The following is a 23798-nucleotide window of genomic DNA, read 5'->3' as shown; positions in this document are numbered from 1 at the left end:
GTGTCATATCTATAGGCTTGGATTATATAACTAACTTATATAATTAACTCTTTCATTTCCTTGCTTGTTAGTTACACACTAGTTTCATACTATCACTTCACACAGGGGGCTTCAATTTAGGTAGTACCTGACCGGCTGGTCTGAGTGGTCTGATGTAAGAATTTCTTGCCTCTACACTTTATTTACACACTTTGTCCTTGTTACTGCAGTGTAGCATTTTCCCCCCACACCTTAAGGTTCAGTTTATATCAGCTTTGTAGGTCACCACTGCTCCTCGTTTTAACCATTTATGTGTATGTGATTAATAAACTTTTTTTAATACATTTTGTGTATGTTAGAGTGCTATTCAGGGGATTCTTTTTTTCTGTGTTAGTTTTTATATATATATATATACACACACACACACACACACACACACCTAAAAACTAAAAAATGATGTACTATATTTATTTTCATTTTAGATTTTTCACTTAATTTATTCACTTATTGTATTTGGATTTAATTCATAGATGTGTATTTAAATTGTTTAACAAAATGTGTGTATGGCAAAGAGAGAGGGGCAGTGAATGCATGAGGCAGAAAGAGAAGTGCAAAGGATGCAAGAGTGTAACAATAGGTGCAGGAAAGAAGGGTAGTGGGTGCAGCAGGAGGTAAAAGGGGGAGAGGCAATGGATAGGTAAAGGGGGGGGGGAAGGAGAGAGAGTAGATACAGGGAATGATTACAGCCCTGTGAGTCTTTTCACTGATTGCTGTTGGTTGTTATATGACCTCTTCTTGTTCACTCAAAGGATTTTGGGACTTATGGTCCCAGGACTTTATCTTTTACTGCATTGCCTCAGGAGCTGGACTAAGTCTCCCAGAAGCCCCTGTACAGGTGGAAGGGAAATGGGAGCAAAGAGGGCAGAGAAGAAGGCGGGCCCCTGAAAGCATGGGGTCCTTTGCAAGGGCAACAGTATACCTGCCTAAAACCAGCTCTGGGAAATCCTTGGAAAATTCTTGGCTAAATAATTTCCCTACATTTACGTTTATTCAGTTTTGCTATTTACATATTACAGATTCTAAGAAGTATTGAAATCTGATCTCACTTGGCATACAAACAAAATTGAAGAGGTGTTCTTCTTACCAAAGGATCCATAGGGGTCATCAGATGCTTCAATTATGACAATTGCCTCAGTTATGTCCCCTAAAAGGGCTCCTCCTGTTGTGTGATTGATGAGTATCACTTTGAATGACTCTTCCACTTCAGGATTAATGTCATTTATTATATAAATTGGCACAGCTTTGTGTGTTTCTCCTTCTAGTAAAACAACGTCTGACGAAGCTACAGTGTAATCTTCACCTAGTGAATTAGAAGAGGACTTCTTTTCGTAAGATAATGTTCTAAAACATACACGACCAAACTGCTTCTGAATATACAAACGTCTTAGTTTAATCTCTTGACACCATGAGATATTAGACCAGGGGGTTTCATGAAGCTCAGACACCGGGTTCAATTCAATGGCAGTTAATGGGGGAGCGAGCTCCGATACTTCTTACTAAAGCTTTGTGAATCACGGCGTTAGACCCATATATACTAAGCAATTCTACGGTATGCAGCAAAGCACGTTACAGCTCAATTTACTTGAATGTACCAATCGTCTTAGTAAATATGGCCCTCTTCCCTGTGCTTTGTCATGCATATTTTAAAATGTCATGTAAATATTGATTGTTCAGGAGACTGATGAAGAAGAATATGCATAAGTAGACATTCAGACTTACTACTGTAAGCATGTAATCAATGTTTCACTTTAGTTAATCCAGCTGAATGTACAATGTCCAGTTCCACAACAATCAAATCAATTTAAAGCTAAATATGAAGCACAGTATATGTGGGGAGTTGAGAGAAAATAGATTTCAAACGCATGAATTTCACTACAGTAGGAATAATGAAATAATACAAAATTATTCTCACGTCTTTCTTAGCTACTGAAGGTTAATATAAATATGTTCAAAATGAGTAAAGATTTTCATTCCAAGTTCTATGCATTAAGCAAACTATTTTAAAGGTATATAGAATGGAAGTGAAATGTTGTTTGGTAGAATATTCAGCTCTAAACTTGCACAAAATGTGGCAATTTTTTTTAAAATTATACATTATGTGCATCAAGTGCCTCCTCCCCTCACATTTCCTATTGTACCTACCGACCTGCCAGCTCTCGTTGATAGATTCTGGATTTCACAAATTTGGAGTCAACCTGACTGATTTTTAGCATCAGCGATCACACAGAATTTATTGGAATGTCACCGATAACAAACAGCACTTGTCCATTAAAATTGGATTTTGTTGTACAGAACCCCGACATCTCACTGATTTTGGTCGTTTACGTCATAATTATCAAGTGTATGACATTTTATCACCAAAATAGCTGCTCTGAGAATTTGGTATATAGCTCTTTACGTATAGGCTAGTTTAGTAGAGCAATTAAACAAAAGCAAGTAATAAAATGTACTGTAATCAGCACCAAAATAGTGAATTTGTTCTATATTTCAAATACACGAAAGTAATTGTGCACTTTGATAAATGTTCACGCCCTGGCACCATAGAGGGATACACATATGATAAGAGACATACAGTAGGTCTCCAGCCTCTATAGCCACCTCGACAAAGTGAGTATTACTGTACTGCCCTATCAGGACCTCATCAACCTTTATTTCCTCTTTTCTATTCTTTGTCAGTAATTACAATTAGGGCAACAATCTTAACCTTTGCTTCATACTGAATGTCTCTTCCTTACTCACCAGCAGTTGCGGTTATTGGCACTGCCTTAAATTTCACAGAAACGTCAGCAAACATTCCTCCGGTTCTGGTGACATTAATGATTGGTCCAACATAGTTTTCAGCAACGCGCACAAGTGTTGTTGACAGCTGAAGAACTCCAAAAGCATCATCACTGGCATTGATGACAATGTGTGCTATTGTTTCACTTTTAGATCCTAGACGCGGTGAATCTAAAACTGAATGAAACGTGGGAACTGATAGGCAAACACTATTTACAAGTATAACTATAATTGTAAAGGAAAGCTAATATTGAGCCAGTCGTCACTATTATGAAATGCTGTTGTTACCCATGGTTTAAAAGATTGTGTAAAAATGTAAAAGTAATGCATTGAGCCCCATTATCAGATACATGATATGGGCGAAAAAAACAGGAATTTATCAACATCACCATCTTTAACAAATCATCAAACTCCTTAACTGAGGAGTCTGGGGAAGAAGATGAGCGGGGAGATAATGTTACTAAACTACTGTAACTTGGGCAAGATAAATTGTGTGTCCTTCAATTCATGCCAGCTACAGGTGCGCCGACGAGTATTCTAACACTTGCCTTAAACTTGCCTTGGAAAATCTTGGGCTATAACCAACAAGATCGAGGTACATGCTGCATACATGCTGCAAACATTTCAGTGACATTGCTGCAGAGACTAATGGCCCATCAGATTAACACAGCAGGGGTCCCTGGCAGTCCCATTGTTTGAATGGGACTGCCAGGGACCCCCGCTGTTAATACGATGGGCCATTAGTCTATCTGCAGAAATGTTGCAGCATGTACCCCGCATGTTTTCAGAATGTACCCAGTATGTACCTGGGTCTTGTTGGTGATTGCCCCAGATTGGTTTTAGAATACTCGTCGGCACTACAGTATATAATAACAGATGGTCTATCAAAACCCGAACAAAATCAGATTTGTGTATAGGGTGATGGAAGAAACTTTGACCTTTGGGTTTGCTAGTCTATACATTTAAAAAAAAAAAAGAGATGATCCATTTTAATTTTCAGTGAATAAAAAAAATTATGTTTTAAACATGTCATAAACTTTAAGATTTCTGTGAAAAAGTAGTATAACAAGAAATACAGTATATTTCATTTAAATCTTGTTTTCAATTTAGACACGTTTTTATTATGTGATTTAGTCCATCTAAATACAGTTTGACAAGTCATGCACTCATAATTGCTGTTTATTATAGCCTGCTTAGATTGGTGTGTTTTAGCTGTGTTTGTTTTTCTGAAAAAGAAAACAAAAACTTACCTGACTGACGTTGCACTTTTTCCACTAATGTGACATTGAGCAATTCGACAAACAAAGTCTCTTCTCTTTCTGGATCATTATCATCCAAAATTGGGAGAAAAATGTTGGCTTCACTCATATTGGCCGTGAAAAGAACATATCCAGAAATAGGCAAGTAATCTTTCCCCTGTGTTGCTCTTGCAATGTTTAATGGGAAAACGTTAAGTTTTTCTGAGTCCAGAAGTGTTCTGTAGACAACCATGACAGTGCCCATAAGACCATTCAACCTTCTAATCGTTAAAGTAATATTGTTTGTTTTTTCCTCAACCTTGATTGGCCTGTTATTTTCAGAGAATATGAAGAGTCCATAGGGGTCATCATTAGCAAGAATGGTTATGGAAGCATTGGTACAAACCCCCAAACGTCCACTGGAAACATTAGTGATTAAAACAGAAAACATTTCATCTAATTCTGGAACATCATCAGGTGGGACCTGAACATTTAGGTTTGCACTCTTTTGTCCAATTTCAAAAGTTATGTTGCCAGAGTTAAAGGCCAAGTCTCCTGATGGATCCCATTCTATTCTCCAAAACAAAAACACCTTTGATAAGGCACCATGATCACGCAAGACCTATAATGTCAAATGGAAATTACACAGATAAAATAAGTCCTAAAGTAATTCTACATTACAGAGCTACCAAACTAAGAACAAACCACTTTGATGAAAGCAGAATAATGTATGTTTTCCTTGCTCCACTGATGTTAAGCACCACCAATCCATTCCAAAACACAAGACATTAGGATTAATTTAACTATGCTATAAACCAAAAGAGGAAATCATAGTAGAGTGGTTACTGTGGCTATATCACACTGCATGTGTTTTTAGTTATGCCACATCTTTCTGAGAAAAGAAAAAAAATTCTTAACGGGACATCAACAATTTCATGGCTTTGTTCACTATTATGGAGTGGTGGATAGGAAGCCAAATGAAAATTAGGACAGCCTGCCATTGCCAGCATGAATTATTAGTAAAACGTAGTGATTTTTGTTGAATACGTACTTAGGCAAAGATTTTTTTTCGGAAAATGTGTGGTAAAGATATAGAGATATACTATATTTACTAAGCTGTGCTACTCAATAATGCACCTTCTAGCACGGGTTGGTAATATGGCTCTTGGTTGCCCATTCAAGTAAATGGGCTATATTGTGTTTTCTGGCACAGGAGGAGTCGTATAGAGAAATACTGCTTAGTAAATATGGCACCAATACCTTTTAATAGCTAAGTTGCAAGATAATTGCAGTTTTACAGGACCACTAAAAACCATCCCTTAATCTTAATCCTACATTTGTTTGTAGTTTTTAATGAGACACTGTTTTTATTCTACATGGTCACATAGTACCACCAATCCGCATAGCCTGAGTTTATGAAGGCTATCCAAAAAAAGTCAAATGGCAAATATATAGTGGGGGGGGGGGTAGTAGAATTGCTGTTAAAACACAATCATAGTGATCATGCTTTTGTGAATCAATCCCTTAAAGCCCAGTACAACTTATACTTGCCTGCAAAGTAACTGTATTATATCCAAACTCCGGTTCAGTGGTGTTAACATACAGAGATTCAGGGCTGAATTCAAACAAACCATGAGCATCATCCGAGTCTTCGATGATCACAATAATGTGAGATGCTATGCCCAGGCTGGCTGTACAATTAAGGACCAACAAAAAAACATTACAATAGTATTTTACCATAAAGACTATGATTTTATAGCTCCTGTCCTAGGGCCTGTTGAGTCAAGGGGCTCGGATCCCCTGCTGCTAACCCGAATATGCAGTGCCTGTCAGATATGCAGACTGGGCTTGCTGTAGGGTGTCTACAGAGGTGCATGCTGGAGGCCGGAGGGAGGGAGGGCCCCAGTCAGCCATGCCCCTTTCTCACTCTGTGCTCTTAAGGGCTTTGAGTATGCACTCGTATCCAATTTATGAAATCTGTTTGGGTTTCTCACATCTGATGCTGATCTTTTAAGCACACATGTTAACAGCACCTCAAATCTGGTGGAATTAGTAGATGTAAAGAGGAAGAAAATTATACCAATTAGACACCAACGTTGATATACAGATCTAGCACCTGTTATTTCAACCAATGGTATGCAGTAGTGCATTTACTGCAACAGCAGGCCAGAGCGTTACAATTTTTTTTTACTTGCAGTGAAAGTGATGTAATGAAAATCCTTTCTGAACGTCCATTTGGGAATAGAGAATTAAGGAGTCTCTACTGCGAATAACAGTTTCCGAAATTAAAATAGCCTAACTGTAGGATTTTAGCAATGCTAACTAAACTATCATTCTCAACAGGGACTCCATAAGCCCTCACAGCTATGCAAATTGTGTGCGGAGTCCCTATTCAGTCCGAAACAGAAGTTACGCAAGAATTGACATACTGTACTTTTGTAACTAGTATAAACGCAGGTATAGGAAAATGCAACTATTTGATCCAAACTGCATGAAAGTTTCAAATCAGCTATGCTACAGTACATCTGTCAATTATGACATTATTGCAAAAAGCCTTTACACTTGTAATATATAAATATGAAGTCCCAATAATTGTCAACATGAGTGCAAATCTGAAGCAAAGAATCCGACACACTGGCAAAACTTGAAGTTAACATTATGATTATTAGAATCTCTTGATTTACTTGATAACAATGTTTCTGTATCCCCCTAATATAGATGAAGAAATTCTAGGAATAAATGAGGGAGAAAAGGAGTCAGGACAGCAAAACAGCAGAAAATAATGATGACACTTATCTCCACTGAAACTGTGAATGCTGCACTGTAGAATTATGATATAACTACAGAGCTGTACCCGGCGTAACAAACGCCGATCTAGGGGATCTGAAAGGTTATTAATTAAACATTACTCTTTGTTTTCACCCCTCCCTGTAATGTCCTGTTGTATCTTGTCCCCTCGTCCCCACCTTACGCGCTCCTCCATCATGCCCTGCTCCTCTTTGCACTCTCCCCTCCCTTCTCTTTGCACTCCCTGCCTTACTGTGTATGCTCCTCTCTATGCACACTACACTGCCTCCTCTCCTACTCATCTGCCTCCTCCTCTCCTTGCTGTCTCTGTTTCCTCTTCTTATTCACCTTGTTGTCTCTCCTCCCCTCTCTTTGCACTCCCTCCGCGCACTGCTCTCCTTTCCATTCAGAGAGGGGGAGGGATCTACAGCCTCACTGGCAGTTCTTGGGTAAGTGACAGGCTCCTCAGCCTATCACAGAGGGATCTGCAGACATCTTTAGGATTATATATATATATAAAGATAGATACTACTCGGACTCTATTTATCAGAATATGAAAACTATAGAATGCGTGTGTGTAACAGGGACTTAACCCTGTCTAAATGAGGCTTCAATATAAAGCCTCTTGTAGTCTGAGTAATCTAGCAGGTTGTGTTTCTTTGTAGTTTGTCTTTTTTTCATTTTTATGTAGTTTAATAAATGTTTTTATTCATTGATATCTGGTGAGCTGAGGGTGCTTTTCTTGGACGCTGCAGTCTCGTGCCAATCCATATCTTCCTCTGTAATCTAGCAGGTAGCTGGTTAATTGCAAATAAAGACAATTAATCAGTCTCCACGTGGCTAATCAGACCTATAGGAAAGCCTCCTGCTGGAAACTGCAGGAGAGAGACTCCTGAGCACAGTAACAACCGTGCTGCCTAAGGAGATGGTGTATTGAGCACAATGCTGTACTACAGGTATATCAAGACACCAGGAACCAGATCTATGTTCCTGGGCACAGAGGAACCCGGAACCCGCCAGAGGCTGGCCCCTCAATAGACACCAACCAGACTCGGACTGCCACAAAGGGCCCTTACTTACAGGTACCTCTTGGAAGTTTGGGGGTTGTAGGTTGGAAAAAGGCTTATCCTCCCAGCCCTGCAGGGAGGGAGGAAAGTGAGTTAGCCCGTACAGAGGGATAGGATATTTTGTTTATTTGTATATTTCTTTACGAATGTGTTGTTTAAAGTGGCGGGTTGAATAAAGCCATTGTTTAATTTCCCCTAATCCGTCTCCCTAGTTGTAGCTCTGCACATGTTTCTTACAGTGTGGTATTTGACCAGTAGCACTGTAAGATATGTTATAAACTAGCTGGATAATCCTTCCCCATCAAGATCCTGCAGATGCCAATAAGTCCTCGCGCGATTAAATTTTATAACGCGGTCTCATTCTGTGGACCCCGAGAACTGCTTTATAACGGGGTTCAGCTGTATCTAAACAAAAAAGCAGTAAACAATATCAACAGATGTAAGATATCTAAAAAAAAAAATACAGGTAAATATGACTTGGCTTGTGAATGCCGAGATTCATTTCCCTTAAGTACAGATATAGTGTTAAACACACAGGAACTGTGTTTTTGTTGTGAGAAAGCAACTTTATTGTGAATTATGTGATTTTGCCATTGTTATTTAAAGTGACTGTCTTTTTCTTGTAGTTCTAGTTCTATATAACTGAGTAGGGGTCCCCTGAAAGATGTTTGGTAATAGGGAACATTTTACAGTGATTTTCATACTTCAAAAAGGTTAATAAGTATTATAGTGTAATGTAAGTATGGCTTGTTCGGGTTTAAAAAATGAACTTTGAGAATTTCAATGTTCATTGAGGTGGTGACTGAGTTGAACTTCAGAACTCATTTTTTAATCCAAGTGAATTGAAAGATAATATGTGAGAAAGCTTAATTCTCTTATTTATAAAATAAGCCGGGCAAACCTTTCGGTTCGCTGACAGAAAACTAGTAAATTGACGCCTAAATGTTAGAATTTTTGGGGATTTCTATTTCATTTTTCTTTTTAAACTGGGCAACTTTTGAGTTTGCAAATAGAAAATTTCCAATTTTATGTACAAAGGCTTAATTTAAAAAAAAAATTGCTCAAAAGTAAATAAAAAAATTCTATTTGCTTTGAGATTTCCATAATATTTTGCAAATCAAAAACACAAAATGTTTAGACCCAAAACACCAGTGATATAGCCCATCTTTACTGTAAGTATATATATATATATATATATATATATATATATATATATATATATATATATATATATACCTAATGCCCGCACCCCAAAAGCAGTGAGGTACCCAGGAGAAGTAATGAACAAGAGGAACAGGATCCCAGCTCACTTGACTTAATGATCAGGTGACTACAACGTTTCGGTCTCCGTTGATAAAGGTCCCAATGGGGAACTGAAACATCGATCTCGCCTGCTAATAAAATTGCATTTACGTTTTCATTAAATCGAGTATGCTAGAATTCTATAGTTATACATACACACAGAGCTCTTAGTGTATTTAAAAATATATAGGCTGTACTACTGTACAGCAATAGTATATTTTTATTTATATGATATAGTGCCTGGGGCTCTGCACACATACTGTAATACATAATCAATTGATTTTGCTGTTCTTGATAATTAGAAAAACAGCGGTGTATGCTGTTTCACAGGTCAATTTGAGATACATGTATTGTAACAAATGGCCCAGTGAAAATCACTTTTGGAGCTTATTGAAATTTTTTGAAATTGAAATTTTCATTTTTCTTGGTGAAAATTGAATTTTTCTTGGTGAAAATGCTCTTTTAGACATTTATTTGCATATTTGAAAACACTTCCTTACAGCCCTGTTTGCAGCCACTTCACCCTGTCTTCACTGGCTCTTTCTCCGTGATAACATCAATATTAAATGATTTCAGGTGATACATTTCAACTTCAGTCTTAGGACTTTATTCATTCTAACTCTTTCACTCTTGCTCTGGAGCAAACCTTAAGAGAAACATGAGTACAAGTAATTTTGTACTAGTGAAATATTTTTATTTTCATTATCTCGTGCCTAATGTTTTAGCTTGATTACCCATAACTAATTAGCTCTTGACTAATTTCCTCTGTGTGTGAAAATAGAAATAATATAGAAAATAGAAATATAATAGAAAATATTGTATGTGCTTATGCTACACTGTTTATTACTGAAACCACAGATGCTGGAAATGATTAAAAAAAAAAGGTAAAGAATAGGCTAAGGTGCTTACCCCGTTGATGGACAGCTGGAAGGTACAATTCCATGTCATCATCATCACCACTACCACTGCCATCATTCCTAAAGAGTTCAGCGACTTCAGGAAGAGACACACAGAAATACACATATACACATATATAAAACTGAGAGGAGACATCACTATTAGCAGATGACACACAGTAACTTCCAGTTAACAGACAGTAGTTTTAGAATGTTTGCTTGATTCACTAAATCTTGACAGGAAGGATTTGGGAAAATAATGTATCACTCATTGTCTTTACTATACGCTACAATTTTTAATACTTGTAGTTTAAAAAAACCCTATCATAATGTTTAGGGTTTCGTGGGATTTTATGATTCAACATTAAAGAGATTTAACATGTCAATACTCAAGCTCAACATAACAATAACGTATTGCTCCTAGCTGATAACATAGGTTATCAAATAACATAGGTTACTGTAAGAGAAATTGAGATTTTGTGGGAACCCTAGAGAGCAACAAGGCAGTTTTAGGAGAAGATGGAACTTAGAGAAGAGAGAAATACAGATGATGAAGCGATGTTTTGATATACAGGTTCCTGTCAAATAAGGGTTAAAATGCCCGGCGCAAAACTTAGGGCTAGATCCAGAAAGCGCTGTTAAATCGTGGCTCATAACGTGACATTACCGAAAACAGTAACGGATGTTATTTTCCCTGAGGTTAACACGTATCATCAGAGTTAATGATATACCTCCCAAACTACTTTTCTATACAAATCATGGAGAGATTAGTGTGAACATGCTTGATGCCTGGGGAAAAAAAGCTGATTTGAATATGCAAAGTAAAGTATCTGTCTTTGCTGCGCTATGCAAGGGTAAACTCCTCTTTTGCAACTCAATATCACTAACAACCATTGTAGTTAACGGAATTTGTTTATGGGAAAAAACATGACTTAGCGTTATGTTGTTGTCCTTTGAAGATACGCATTAAGGCGTAATGTGAAGTTAAGTTGGGTTAACATAACGGAGATTTGTGGACCTGCACCTGGGGCCTTACACAATGCCATTTTAAATCTAAAAGTCACAAAGTCCAACATGGAGCTTTACATTTCCAGGTATATAATAAGTATCAACACGTTGGATTTGAGGTTCTTTGTGGTTCTGGTGATTAAGTCACAAACAAAGCTTCATGCTTTATCTTCCTCTTGATGAGGATAACTTCAGGAGGGCCTTGTGGTTCTTTGGACATATCAAAAGTGAGGTATGGAAAAAAAGCCCATCATGAGCACATACCAACATAGACATGGGTGACTTGAAAAAGAAAACTGAGCTAAATAGTAAGGTAAGACATTGTAGTGAAAATATCCAGCATGCAAAAAAAGCACTTATCCCATTGTACGGTATAAAGAGTTTGGTTTGAAATATGTCCCTTTTCTGATCCATGAGCACATTAGATGTTGATACTATGCAGATAATATAGCATATAGGATAGCATATATAGCTAACTATTCACACATGTCAAGTTTTGCAAAATTCGAAAATAAAAATGAAAGTGTCATGGGGTGCCCAATACTCATTTCGCTCCTCTGCTTACATTCTTTCAGGGTTATTCATTGAACTATGCTAGTTCTGATCTGCACATTATAGCACAGAAACTTTAACTGAAGTCACTTAAAGTTTCCATACTTAAGTGCCCCAATCAGCACTTTCGCAGTTTAATGAATAACCCCTCGGTAGCAATAATATACATTATACAACTTTTGCATTCATTATTGCTCAGCCTGAAATCATTTTCACTATTCATTTTTTATTTCAGCCCTTCTTTCATACGGGATGTCACTCCAGAAATTAACACTTAGCAGTGCTGTGACTGTGATTCTTAATGGCTAACGTTTTTTTGTTTTCAATCTTTAATTTGTAATAAAAAAAATACGTCTAAATATTTACTTCCCACGCATGTGGTAACTCACATAAAAAGAAAAAACGATAATAGCAATTTTGTAAAACTTTCTTCATACCCATAATTGTCTTTCAATACTTAATACAGACTAGATCAAAATACTGCTAGATTAAAGCTGACAGACCCAGTAAAAGAGTGGCAGATAAAAACATACATTTTGTTTATGTCCCCATTTACTGATTATGACAACTAAGGTAATTTATTCTCGTCATGTGGAAAATAAAAAGTTTAAATCATAATAAGTAAATACATTTTGTATTATTATATAAGTAAATATAAATGAAAATTCAGACAATTAGGTTTTATCATTTACTGTGTACAGTACGTGTCTTTTCTGTCATCAAAAACCTTTTTTTGTCCTTACCTCCCCCATCTGAGTTCAGCAGTTCAACTCTAAAAGATTTCGCCAGTTCAGGTAGTGAATTATCAGTGATGTTAACAATAATGTACTTGTATCGTTCCCCAGGTTGAAACTCCAATGAATCTGCAGATTGCTAAAAAAAAAAAAAAATAATAAAAAAAATGATATGTTTTGAATTGAGAGGTAATTTATTATCGAGATAGAAATAAGGTAAAACAGTTGCCAATATCTCTGCATTTTGAAGCAGTCACCTTATAGTCCTGAGGACTGAATGCTGTTAGTGAGACTGTCCTGTATTCAACTCTTACTCGTCCAAGAAGTCCTTGGGCACGGACCAGTAGTAGCTTCAGTTGTCCTATTTCCTCTTTCACTGTTACAGTGGGAACAGACATTGCAGGAGCAATCATCTTATCTCCTGGCTTTGGTGGAATACCCACAGAAAACTGCAGCAGGCCTGGAAAATGTAAAAAGTCTATATATGTATTTTTTTCATGCTGCCTTTTTATAACTTCACATTTAAACACTGACGATTCTATTTCCTAATGATATTTTTAAATTAGATATTTGGCAGGGTTAAAGTAAGTTATATTGAAAAAGGACCAGGGTTTTGGAAGGCGTCAAGGTAAATTATATATATTTCTAAAACAGTGACTACTAGAGTAGAACATTTCTATTTGAACCATTTTCCAGCAGTTCCAAAAGATCTTTCGCCAACTGAACGTTTGCTTACACGTATGGCAAGTAAAAAGGAAAACGTCAGCAATAACAGATATACAGTACAGTAACGAAAGAAGAAATGTATGCAAAATGTGAACAAAAAACAGTTGCCTCCAAAAAGATATCACCCCATGGTAGGCAAAGAAGGGTGGGTCGTCGTGTTAGTTCTTTTTCCATGTAGTAACAAAGGAGGGAGAGGGAGTAGGTGGTATGATACCTTTTATTGGACCAACGAGTAGTTGGTATGTTGCAAGCTTTCAAACCTCTCAGTGTCCTTCATCAGGCTTGTGCATTTTTATGGTGTCTCGTTGTTTATATTGTCTATTAAAGTTTTTTTATTTTCATTTGAGTGTGACCTTTGCGGTTTAACCCTATGTAGGGAATAGGTTATTTAGTGGCCTCCTACGAGATGACATTATCCTTACAATGTCACCTATCCAGAGTGCAATTGTAGGGGGCTTTATATAATCCTTGTTGGTTATTTGTGTGTTTATATTGTATTTCCCCCTTGCACCAGGTAGTTCATATTCAATGGTTGTCTGTTTGGTGTAGCGACGTGCCCCCCGTGTATGTTAGTTAATTATTTATTCCAGGACACCAGAGTTTACTGATTTGCCCCATAGAAACTCTAGTTAACCCCTTAATGAATTGGATTTAGGTTTTATATATTTTGTTTTTAATATTTATTTCTTTGACAGGACTGCCTCTTGTGGGCTGTGGTTTGTCCCGCACATTTGCTTGTTGTTTACTTCAGATTGTTTTCTTTAGGTGAGGGTTCCCTTGATTAGAATAATACTGGTGTACCGCTCTACATGTCAATATATTGTACGCTGTGATCCCTTTCATGCGCAAGCCCTCGACAGCACAGGTATGAGGGGTGGCAGTTATTGGTGCCGTATTATGAGGGTATAAATTCTTTGTTTTATGCAATTGGTATTATATCCCTGATAAAAAAAAATCCAGAACAGAAAGGTTGGATTTCATGGTATCCACAGTAGTTCTAATACATTTTGATATAGTTCTATTTTTTTTGCTTGTTGTGTGCCCTACATGTACTGTATGTTTTTCTTACACATATGGAACATATGAAAACTGCTTACATGGATATTTGGGAGAACAAACATTGACTTCTATTAAGATCTTACATTAACTTCTATTGAGGGATTTTTTTTTTAGGGAGAAAGCAAGAAAAGGATACATTTTGCAGCAAATCATGGAAGAGTTGTCCATCATGAAATGAAGTATTGTGGTTGCCCTAACTGTAATTACCATATGGATGATCACTGGCTTTGATTGTGATATCTGTAGCTTTCTTATCTGGATCTATGCTTGCTCCACTGGTTGGAGTGGATCCAATGAACCCATCAGCAGAAACAGCAGATACCAAAGTTACTAGGAAATGTTCTGCAAGCTCAGGAATATCGTCATCTAGAACCTTCAGATTTAAGACCTGCAACAAAGAGTACTAATTACATTCTGACCTATAGCCTCACAAATAGAGCCGTAGCATTGCATAATTATGTTTTCTTAAAATTGAAACATTAAAAATTGAAGTGAACTAAATTTTTAATGGCGAATGGGCAATTCCTTTTCACCAAAAAATAGAAAGTAAAATCTACCCACTCTGTGCATTAAGGCATGTACACATATTTTTTTTAAATGTTGTATTGTATGTCTTTATTTATATAGCGCCATAAATATACATAGCGCTTCACAGTAGTAATACATGTTGTAATCATATAAATAATATAAATAACAGGTCATGGGAATAAGTGCTTCAGACATAAGAGTAACATTAAGGAAGAGGAGTCCCTGCTCTGAGGAGCGTACAATCTAATTGGTAGGTAGGAGAATGTATAGAGACAGTAGGAGGGAATTCTAGTAAGTGCGTCTGCAGGGGGGCAAGCTTTATGTACTGTCATGTGTCCAGGATTATCCACAGTGCTATTCATATGCTTCTTTAAGCAAATGTGTCTTAAGGTGGGTCTTAAAGGTGGATAGAGAGGGTTCTAGTCGGGTATGTTGCACACATATGTAGATTTAATAAATCTACATTTAATAAATGGTTGCAGACACTGGTGGTAAAATATCGCTCAAGTCCATATACCAGAAAGATGGAACCAGGTGCAAAGGGATATACTTATACAATAGAAGCACAGAAGAGAAGGTCACAGCAGGCCCTTTAGTTTACACTCATGGTTAAGAAAACAGTTATAATTATTAGGATATAATATCCATAGGGGAGAATCCCACTGTCAAACCCGTACAATACCTATAGTACAAGAGTAACAAGATATTCAATATAGCAATGCCGAAACAAAAAAAAGTGTAGCAAATATGTGAAAATAAAATTGGAATAAAATAAGTCCCCAGGTGAGGAACGGGTAGTGGATGTAAAGTGGTAGAAGGGTGTCACAATCTTAGACCACACATATATAAAAATATAAATGTTTGTGGGTAAATCCACATCCCTATAACAGAACCATTTTAAATATATCAAACGCAGGGCCTATAGGTCATATAGCACAGAAAGCAAACCGTAAACGGCAAGAGTATCTGTGCCAATATGATACAAATGTCAGTAGCATTTACCAGTGTGTAGATACATAAGATACACGTGGTAATGGGAAATAAGACACTATAATTGCCAAATAATTCACAGGGATCAGTAGAATGAATCACCAATGTAGCTGGGCAAATACCTCAATATACCTCTGAAAGCACAAAGTGAATATCACAGTTATCTATGCTGGTACAATGAAAGTTTCAGTGGCATATAGTGACATGTTAAAACCGTAGCTGCATCTGATAGAAGGCAAAAAGCCACTATATGCACCAAAACGTCTATAGAGATCACTTAGAGTGGTTAGATGTGATCATAATAAAGTTGGGAAAGTTCCCAAAGATACGACCGTATACTCCGTAGGTCCTGAGCTCTAACATTCACCGAACACCGTTCCGCTCGTGGACGCCACAACCGTGAAGTCAACACGCCCCTGGGGTTGCAGACCTGTCTAAGGTTGGGGCCATGGTGCCTTCTCCCGTGCGGAGGTGCGTGGAGGCTGAGGGAAGGCGGGTGCTTTCCCTGGCCATGCTAGACGCGCCGTGTTGGGCGTTCCTGGGGGTGTTCCTAGTGACGTCACAGAGCTGGCTAGCCCTCATTGGGTGAACCGCTGACGTGACCTGTCTGTCTCGCTGAGAAATCAGTTTAACAGAATTCTCACGCAACGCGCGCCCCCTCCTGCTTCCACACAGATGCGCCCACACACCGCATGGACGTGAACACTGCCTTAAGTCCAAAAAGAGACTGTTAGTGTGGGATCAACAATGGTTAATAGTTCACATCAGTTACCATAGTCCATGAGACATAGTTACATAATTACATAGTAGATGAGGTTGAAAAAAGACGTACGTCCATCAAGTTCAACCTATGCTAAATTTAGACAACAGATACTTTATCCTATATCTATACTTACTTATTGATCCAGAGGAAGGCAAACAAAAAAACCATTAAGGGGAAAAATTAATTCCTTCCTGACTTCAAGAATTGGCATCCGGATTAATCCCTGGATCAACATCCTTCCCATGTATACTTATTTAGTATATCCCTGTATACCTTTCCCATCTAAACAGATGTCCAACCTTTTTTTGAACAAATCTATTGTATCTGCCATCACAGTCTCCATGGGTAATGAATTCCACATTTTAACTGCCCTTACTGTAAAGAACCCTTTCCTTTGTTGCTGGTGAAATTTCCTTTCCTCCAACCTTAAGGGATGGCCCCGAGTCCTTTGTACTGCCCGTGGGATGAATAGTTCTTTTGAAAACTCCTTGTATTGTCCCTGAATATATTTGTATATAGTTATCATACACCCTCTTAGACGCCTCCTTTCTAATGTAAATAAATCTAATTTACTGCACCGACACACTTTATTCGAGCAAATACCCAGTATGTACCTGGCAGATACCTGGAATGCGCCGCTCCTCACCTCTGACAAGCCCCGTTGCATTTGCCTTCCCAGCCTGGGTTCATGCCTGGCTGACGGGCGGCTGATCTGTTAAATGATAATGATTAGGATTTAATAGGCTGCAATGCTTCGTGTGTCTACCAGATGGCATAAATTCATGAATTGTAATGCAGTATATATATATATACTGTGCAGTATTGCAGCCAGCGGGAATAAAATGCTTCAATCCCTGCTTGGAAAATACCTCAATGCACTCGGGCAGAAAACAGTCACAAACCTCAATACACCCGGGTATACCCGAATTCGTGGGACTAGCCGAGCTCGAATAAAGTGTGTCGCCAGTGTAGCTAGCCTCTCCTCATAAGTTAGAATGTCCATCCCCTTTATTAATTTGGTGGCTCTTCTCTGCACTCTCTCTAGTTCCATAATGTCTTTTCTTAGGATTGGTGCCCAAAATTGTACTCCATATTCAAGGTGTGGTCTTACTAATGCTTTGTAAAGGGGCATAATTATGTTTACTTCCCTTCCATCCATTACCCGTTTGATGCAAGATAAGATCTTGTTTGCCTTTGCAGCTACTGCATGACATTGGACACTATTGCTAAGCCTGCTGTCTACAAGCACTCCTAAATCCTTCTCCATCAAGGATTCCCCCAATATATCTCCATTTAATTTGTAAGTCGCCTTTTTATTCTTGCATCCCAAATGCATAACCATACATTCATCTGTATTAAACCTCATTTGCCATTTACCTGCCCACGTTTCCAGTCTCTCCAAGTCCTTCTGAAGAGAAATGACATCCTGCTCTGATTCTATTACCTTACACAATTTAGTATCATCAGCAAAGATGGAGACTTTGCTCTCGATCCCAACCTCAAGGTCATTAATAAACAAGTTAAAAAGCAGGGGTCCCAGTACCGATCCCTGAGGTACTCCACTCACGACTTTAGCCAAACCTGAAAAAGTTCCATTTATGACAACCCTCTGTTGTCTGTCCTTTAACCAGTTTTCAATCCAGGTGCATATATTATTACTGAGTCCAATTTTCTTTATTTTGTACACCAACCTCTTGTGTGAAACCGTATCAAAAGCCTTTGCAAAATCTAAGTAGACCACATCAACTGCATTACCCTGGTCTAAATTCCTACTTACCTCCTCAAAGAAACAAATAAGGTTAGTTTGGCAAGATCTATCCTTCATAAATCCATGCTGACTATTACTAATAATTTTGTTTTCCATTAGGTATTCCTGAATATTATCCCGTATTAAACCTTCAAGTAGTTTCCCTACTATTGAAGTCAGGCTCACAGGTCTGTAATTTCCCGGTTGTGATCTAGCTCCCTTTTTAAATATAGGCACCACATCTGCTTTACGCCAATCTTGTGGTACTGAGGCTGTGGAAATGGAGTCCTTGAATATTAAATATAATGGTTTTGCTATTACTGAGCTTAACTCCTTGAGAACTCTTGGATGTATGCCATCGGGGCCAGGTACCTTATTTACTTTAATTTTTTCAAGTCGCTTATGAACTTCTTCCTTAGTTCAACAATTGTTCATTAATATGGAGGTTGTGGCTTACTCCTGTGGTGCATCTATTGAACTTGATTCTTCCCTGGTAAACACAGAGGCAAAGAATTTGTTTAATACCTCAGCTTTTTCCTTATCTCCAATAATCTGCCTACCCATCTCACACTGAAAGGGTCCTACACTGGCGGCACACTTTATTAGAGTGCGGCCAGTTCCGCAAGCCGGGAGATTTCCCGGCTTGCTAGTGGCATCCCCTCGGCGTGCCGCGCGTCACCGATGCGCGGTCACGCGTCATCGGGTGCCTGCGCCCCCTGCACGCGCGTCCAGGGCTCCCCGAGGGAGCCCTGGTGTCCCGCGATGTGGAGGACGGCGGCAGGGGGTTCCGGGGGACCCGGCGGACCCGGAGAGGAGAGGGGGAAGCCCCGATCGGCGGGCCTCTCCTCCGAGGCTTCGGCGCGCGCCCGGGACATCCCAGCGCGCGCCAGGTTACTGTCGCGGCCGAGACCGGACAAATGCTCGAATAAACTCGGCCGCGACAGTATATTTTCTTTTCTCATTTTTTTGTTATTAAGGTACTTAAAGAACTTTTTAGGGTTGACCTTACTTTCTATTGTAATCCTTTTTTCATTATCCATTTTTGCTAATTTAATTGCCCTTTTGCAATTTTTGTTACATTCCTTATAATTCTGATATGATGTCTCTGTCCCTTCTGACTTAAAGAATCTAAACACCTTCCTCTTCTTGTCCATTTCCTCCCCTACCTGTTTATTTAGCCACATTGGTTTTGACTTATTTCTTTTATACTTATTACACAAGGGTATACACTGATGAGTGTGCTTTTCTAACAATGTTTTAAAGACTGCCCATTTATCTTCTACATTTTTCCCTGCAAAAACATCATCCCATTGTATTACTACTAGGTTAGACCTCAGTTTATTAAAATCTGCCTTTCTAAAGTTTAAAGTCTTTGTTGAACCCAAGTAATCTGTTTTTTGATAATTTATTTCAAATGAGACCATGTTATGATCACTGTTACCCAAATGTTCCAGGACTTGAATATTTGTTATTACTTCTACATTGTTTGATATGACCAAATCCAGAACTGCCCCTCTCTTGGTTGGTTCCTCAATAATTTGGGTCATATAATTATCTTTAAGCACCCCCAAAAACCTGTTTCCTTTTGTTGTAACGCTAATCTCATTGCCCCAGTCTATGTCTGGATAATTAAAATCCCCCATTATGCAAACATGACCCAGTTTTGATGCCTTCTCCATTTGCAAAAGTATTTTAGCTTCCTTAATCTCACAGATTTTTGGTGGTTTATAGAATATTCCCACAAACATTTTCTTTATACTTTTACCTCCACTGCTAATTTCTATTCACAAGGTCTCTACATTTTCATCATTCCCTTCATAGACATCATCCCTTATAATAGGTTTTAGAACCGGTTTAACATATAGACATACTATATTTGTATTAGACCCTTCTATTTGTTCGATCCTTCCGAAAAAGAGAATAACCTTCTAAATTAACTGCCCAGTCATGAGTTTCATCCCACCATGTTTCAGTAATGCCTATGATATCATACTGCTCCCTTGTAGCTATTAATTCAAGCTCCCCCATTTTATCTGTCAGGCTTCTTCCATTAGCAAGCATGCATTTAAGTTTTTTTTCAGCATGTACTATTATCTTATCTGCTCCTTCCTTTCTGCTCCCACTTGGTTTAGTCTTTAGAAGTTTTCTAGTATTATCTCTATTTACTATGGGTATCTAACTGCTTGTCAAACTTGCACTTGCCCCCATTCTACCTCCATACCACCTTATATTCTCATTTATTCCTTTTAGTTCATTATCTGTTTCATTCCTCTCCCCCTCCATCCTAGTTTAAAATCTCCTGCAACCATTTTAGCATTCTCCCCCCTAGCACAGAAAATCCCTCTTCATTGAGGTGCAAACCGTCCCTAGAATATAGATGGCACCTCTCAGAAAAGGAGTCCCAGTGCTCTAAAAACCAAAACCCCTCCTTCCTGCACCACTTTCTTAGCCATGCATGCGGTAGTGCATGGCACTGGTAGTATTTCAGAAAATACTACCTTGGAGGTCCTTGCCTTAAGCTTTTGGCCCAGATCCCTGTAATCATTTTTTAGGACCCTCCATCTTTCTCTAACTTTGTCATTGGTGCCAACATGTACCAAGACCGCCGGGTCAATCCCAGCCCCCCCCCCAACAATCTGTCTACCCGATCCGCAATGTGCCGAACCTGAGCACCCGGGAGACAACAAACTGTTCGGTTCATGTTGTCCCAGCAACAGATTGCCCTATCTACATTCCTAATAATGGAGTCCCCTACAACCACAATCTTTCTTTGTATCTGAGCATCCTGAGTCCCCACTGTGCTGGAGGAACTATTCCCCTGGCTGCTAGAGGAATTAGTCTCCCCCAGCCTTGCCATTTCTGCCCCAACATTCCCAATATCTTCACTCAACATGGCAAATCTATTGGGATGTGTTAACTCAGAAACGACCTGCCTCTCCCTATTGCCCCTGCCTCCCCTTCTAATTGTCACCCAGCTACCTACCTGCTCCTCACTAACAGCGCCACCATCTGCACCACTAGTCGAAGCAAGGGCCTGCTCAGTGAGCTCTAATTCCCTTTCAAGATTGCCAATGTGTAACGCTTGCGCGAGCCCACAAACAAGACCTGACCCCGGCACTGAGGTGGGAAGGACTGTGCCACACACCCACAGTAGCGGGGGCGAGCCCAGAAGGTGTTTTGTAGCGTTGCTGGGTCTGGGTATGTAGAAAGGGTTAATCCAATACTTGCCGGGGTCTGTGGGTTGGAGAGGTACACGTAGTTGGGGTCCGTAAGCCTGTGGTCAAAGAGCAGGGGAGGGGCAAAGAGCCGGGGGGGCAGGAATGGGGGGCAAAGAGCAGGGAGGGGTGGGGCAAAGAGCAGGGAGGGGGGACAAAGAGCAGGGAGGGGGGGCAAAGAGCAGGGAGGGGGGGCAAAGAGTAGGGAGGGGGGGCAAAGAGCAGGGAGGGGGGGCAAAGAGAGGGGGGGCAAAGAGAGGGGGGGCAAAAAGCAGGGGGGCAAAGAGCAGGGAGGGGGGCAAAGAGCAGGGAGGGGGGGCAAAGAGCAGGGAGGGGGGGCAAATAGCAGGGAGGGGGGTAAAGAGCAGGGAGGGGGGGGTAAAGAGCAGGGAGGGGGGGGAAAGAGCAGGGGGGCAAAGAGCAGGCAGGGGGGGCAAAGAGCAGGGAGGGCAAAGGGCAGGGAGGGGGGTAAAGGGCAGGGAGGGGGGCAAAGGGAAGGGTGGGGGGCAAAGGGCAGGGAGGGGGGGCAAAGGGCAGGGAGGGGAGGGTGCAAAGGGCATGGGGGGGCAAAGGGCAGGGGGGGAGTCAGGGACACATGAAAGAACCCATTCCCCTGCGTTTCCTCACCTTGCACCCGGCCGTGCTCCTCCTCTTCCTCCATGTACCGGCCGCCCTCCTCCTCCACCTCGGGCTCCTCAGCGGTATCCGTGACCCCCAGCGAGGCTGAGACACTCCGGTGAGGAGGTGCTGTGCCCCGCCATTGAACATGCCCTTCACGGGAGAGGCGGAGAGAGCCTGAGGAGCGCTCTCGGGGATGGGGAGCTGGGAGAGCGGTGAGAACCGCAGAAAGCGTGCTCTGTGTGGGGGGGGGATTTGGAGTGGGAATGGTGTGTGTGAGGGAGAGCGCCGGGGAAGGGTGAGAGCTGGGGAAGTGTGAGAGTCGGGGGGAGGGTGAGAGCCGGGGGGAGGGTGAGAGCCGGGGGAAGGGAGTGGCCTGTGGGAGGTCAGAGCCGGGGGGAGGTGAGAGCCAGGGGGAGGTGAGAGCCGGGGGGAGGTGAGAGCCAGGGAAGGTGAGAGCCGGGGGGAGGTGAGAGCCAGGGAAGGGTGAGAGCCGGGGAAGGGTGAGAGCCTGGGGGAGGTGAGAGCCGGGGAAGGGTGAGAGCCCGGGAAGGGTGAGAGCTGGGGGAAGGGAGCGGCCTGTGGGAGGTGAGAGCCGGGGAAGGGAGCGGCCTGTGGGAGGAGAGAGCAGGAGAGAGCGTGCTCTGGGGGGCCAATGAGAGCAGTGGGGGGGGTGGGACACAGGTGGGAGGGGGGCGGGACACCGGGGGGGGCAGACACACCTTCCAATGAGAGCCGTGGGAGGGCGGGCAGACCGACGGACCAATCAAATGGTCTCCAGACACTCACATCCAAGATTTTCAAAAATATATATATAGATGTATTTGACATCAGCATGTATTAGGCAATTTGGTGCATGTGTTATCTATGCTTGCTGTGTGGCTTTATATTTACTAGGGGTGAGGCCGGCCTTGTAGGTTCAAGGGGTTATTGTTAACCCCTTGTTCTTCATATATTTTGTGCTTATAGGCTTTTTTCCCTTGCCTTGGGTATTAGGGGTCCATCAGTAACTTCATAGGGGATTTCCCCTGTCTGATACATATTCTATCACAGAAGGATGTCAGAGTTTGTTTAAATATTTTTTGTATTTTATGTTTGATTATTTGTGCTGTTAAATCATAATTTTCTTTGATATTTGTTCTGAGTATACTTGAGTGCTGAGTTGGGACACTTTTCTTTTTCTTTCCATTGTTACATTACTTCTAGTCCCTAGCCCCGTTAGTGGTTATTATATTACTCATTTAAGTACTCATTATTTGCTTAGTCTGTTGCAGGCAGTTTGTCTTGTTGTAATATATATATATATATATATATGTAGCCATCTATCCCTTGGCTACTAAATTAATCTGCCTAACATATGTCCTGGTACCAGCGCAGGCAGTGTTAGGGTTAATCCCTTGCTCTTGCTGCAGTAAGTAACTCCCTAGTAGTTAGAGGGGGGTGGGCCCACGGCCGAGGTACTGCCCAACTACCGGGGCTATGACCTGGGACCCTCCCTGGTAATAAAAAGGGGTTGCAGCCTAAATGTAGTGTTCTCTATCAGGTTCTGTCCTCTCCCCTCAGGGGGAGTAGGGTGTTCTGTGTGCTCTCCCCTTAGGGGGAAGAGTTATGTTCTCTTGTGTTGTGTCAGGGATCTGGTTCATGTGTTACCCCTTATCCTATAAGGGTGTAGGGGAGCCAGGGCCGCCAACAGAAATCATGGAGTCTGGGACAAATGAAAGGAGCAGTCCCCCCCCCCGAACCCATAGCGC

The 23798-nt window shown here is 40.6% G+C and overlaps 1 protein-coding gene across 5 annotated transcripts in view; it reads right to left on the bottom strand.

Moving 5' to 3' along the window:
* ADGRV1 (adhesion G protein-coupled receptor V1) overlaps positions 1–23798 on the bottom strand; it is a 527599-nt gene that overhangs the window by 389239 nt on the left and 114562 nt on the right. For all 5 annotated transcript variants that reach the window (XM_075593091.1, XM_075593079.1, XM_075593082.1 and 2 more), the window contains 8 exons: positions 14394–14574; positions 12659–12861; positions 12411–12540; positions 10121–10204; positions 5607–5746; positions 4068–4677; positions 2779–2994; positions 1124–1339 (listed from right to left, as the gene is read on the bottom strand). In XM_075593091.1, coding sequence (XP_075449206.1) covers positions 1124–1339; positions 2779–2994; positions 4068–4677; positions 5607–5746; positions 10121–10204; positions 12411–12540; positions 12659–12861; positions 14394–14574 — 1780 coding nt within the window. The remainder of the gene's footprint in view (positions 1–1123; positions 1340–2778; positions 2995–4067; positions 4678–5606; positions 5747–10120; positions 10205–12410; positions 12541–12658; positions 12862–14393; positions 14575–23798) is intronic.

Source organism: Ascaphus truei, chromosome 1, assembly GCF_040206685.1.
Source record: "Ascaphus truei isolate aAscTru1 chromosome 1, aAscTru1.hap1, whole genome shotgun sequence".
In the NCBI taxonomy this organism is placed as follows: Eukaryota; Metazoa; Chordata; class Amphibia; order Anura; family Ascaphidae; genus Ascaphus; species Ascaphus truei.
The sequence above is the reverse complement of the archived record's forward strand: the minus strand, read 5'-3'. Positions and strand labels throughout refer to the sequence as shown.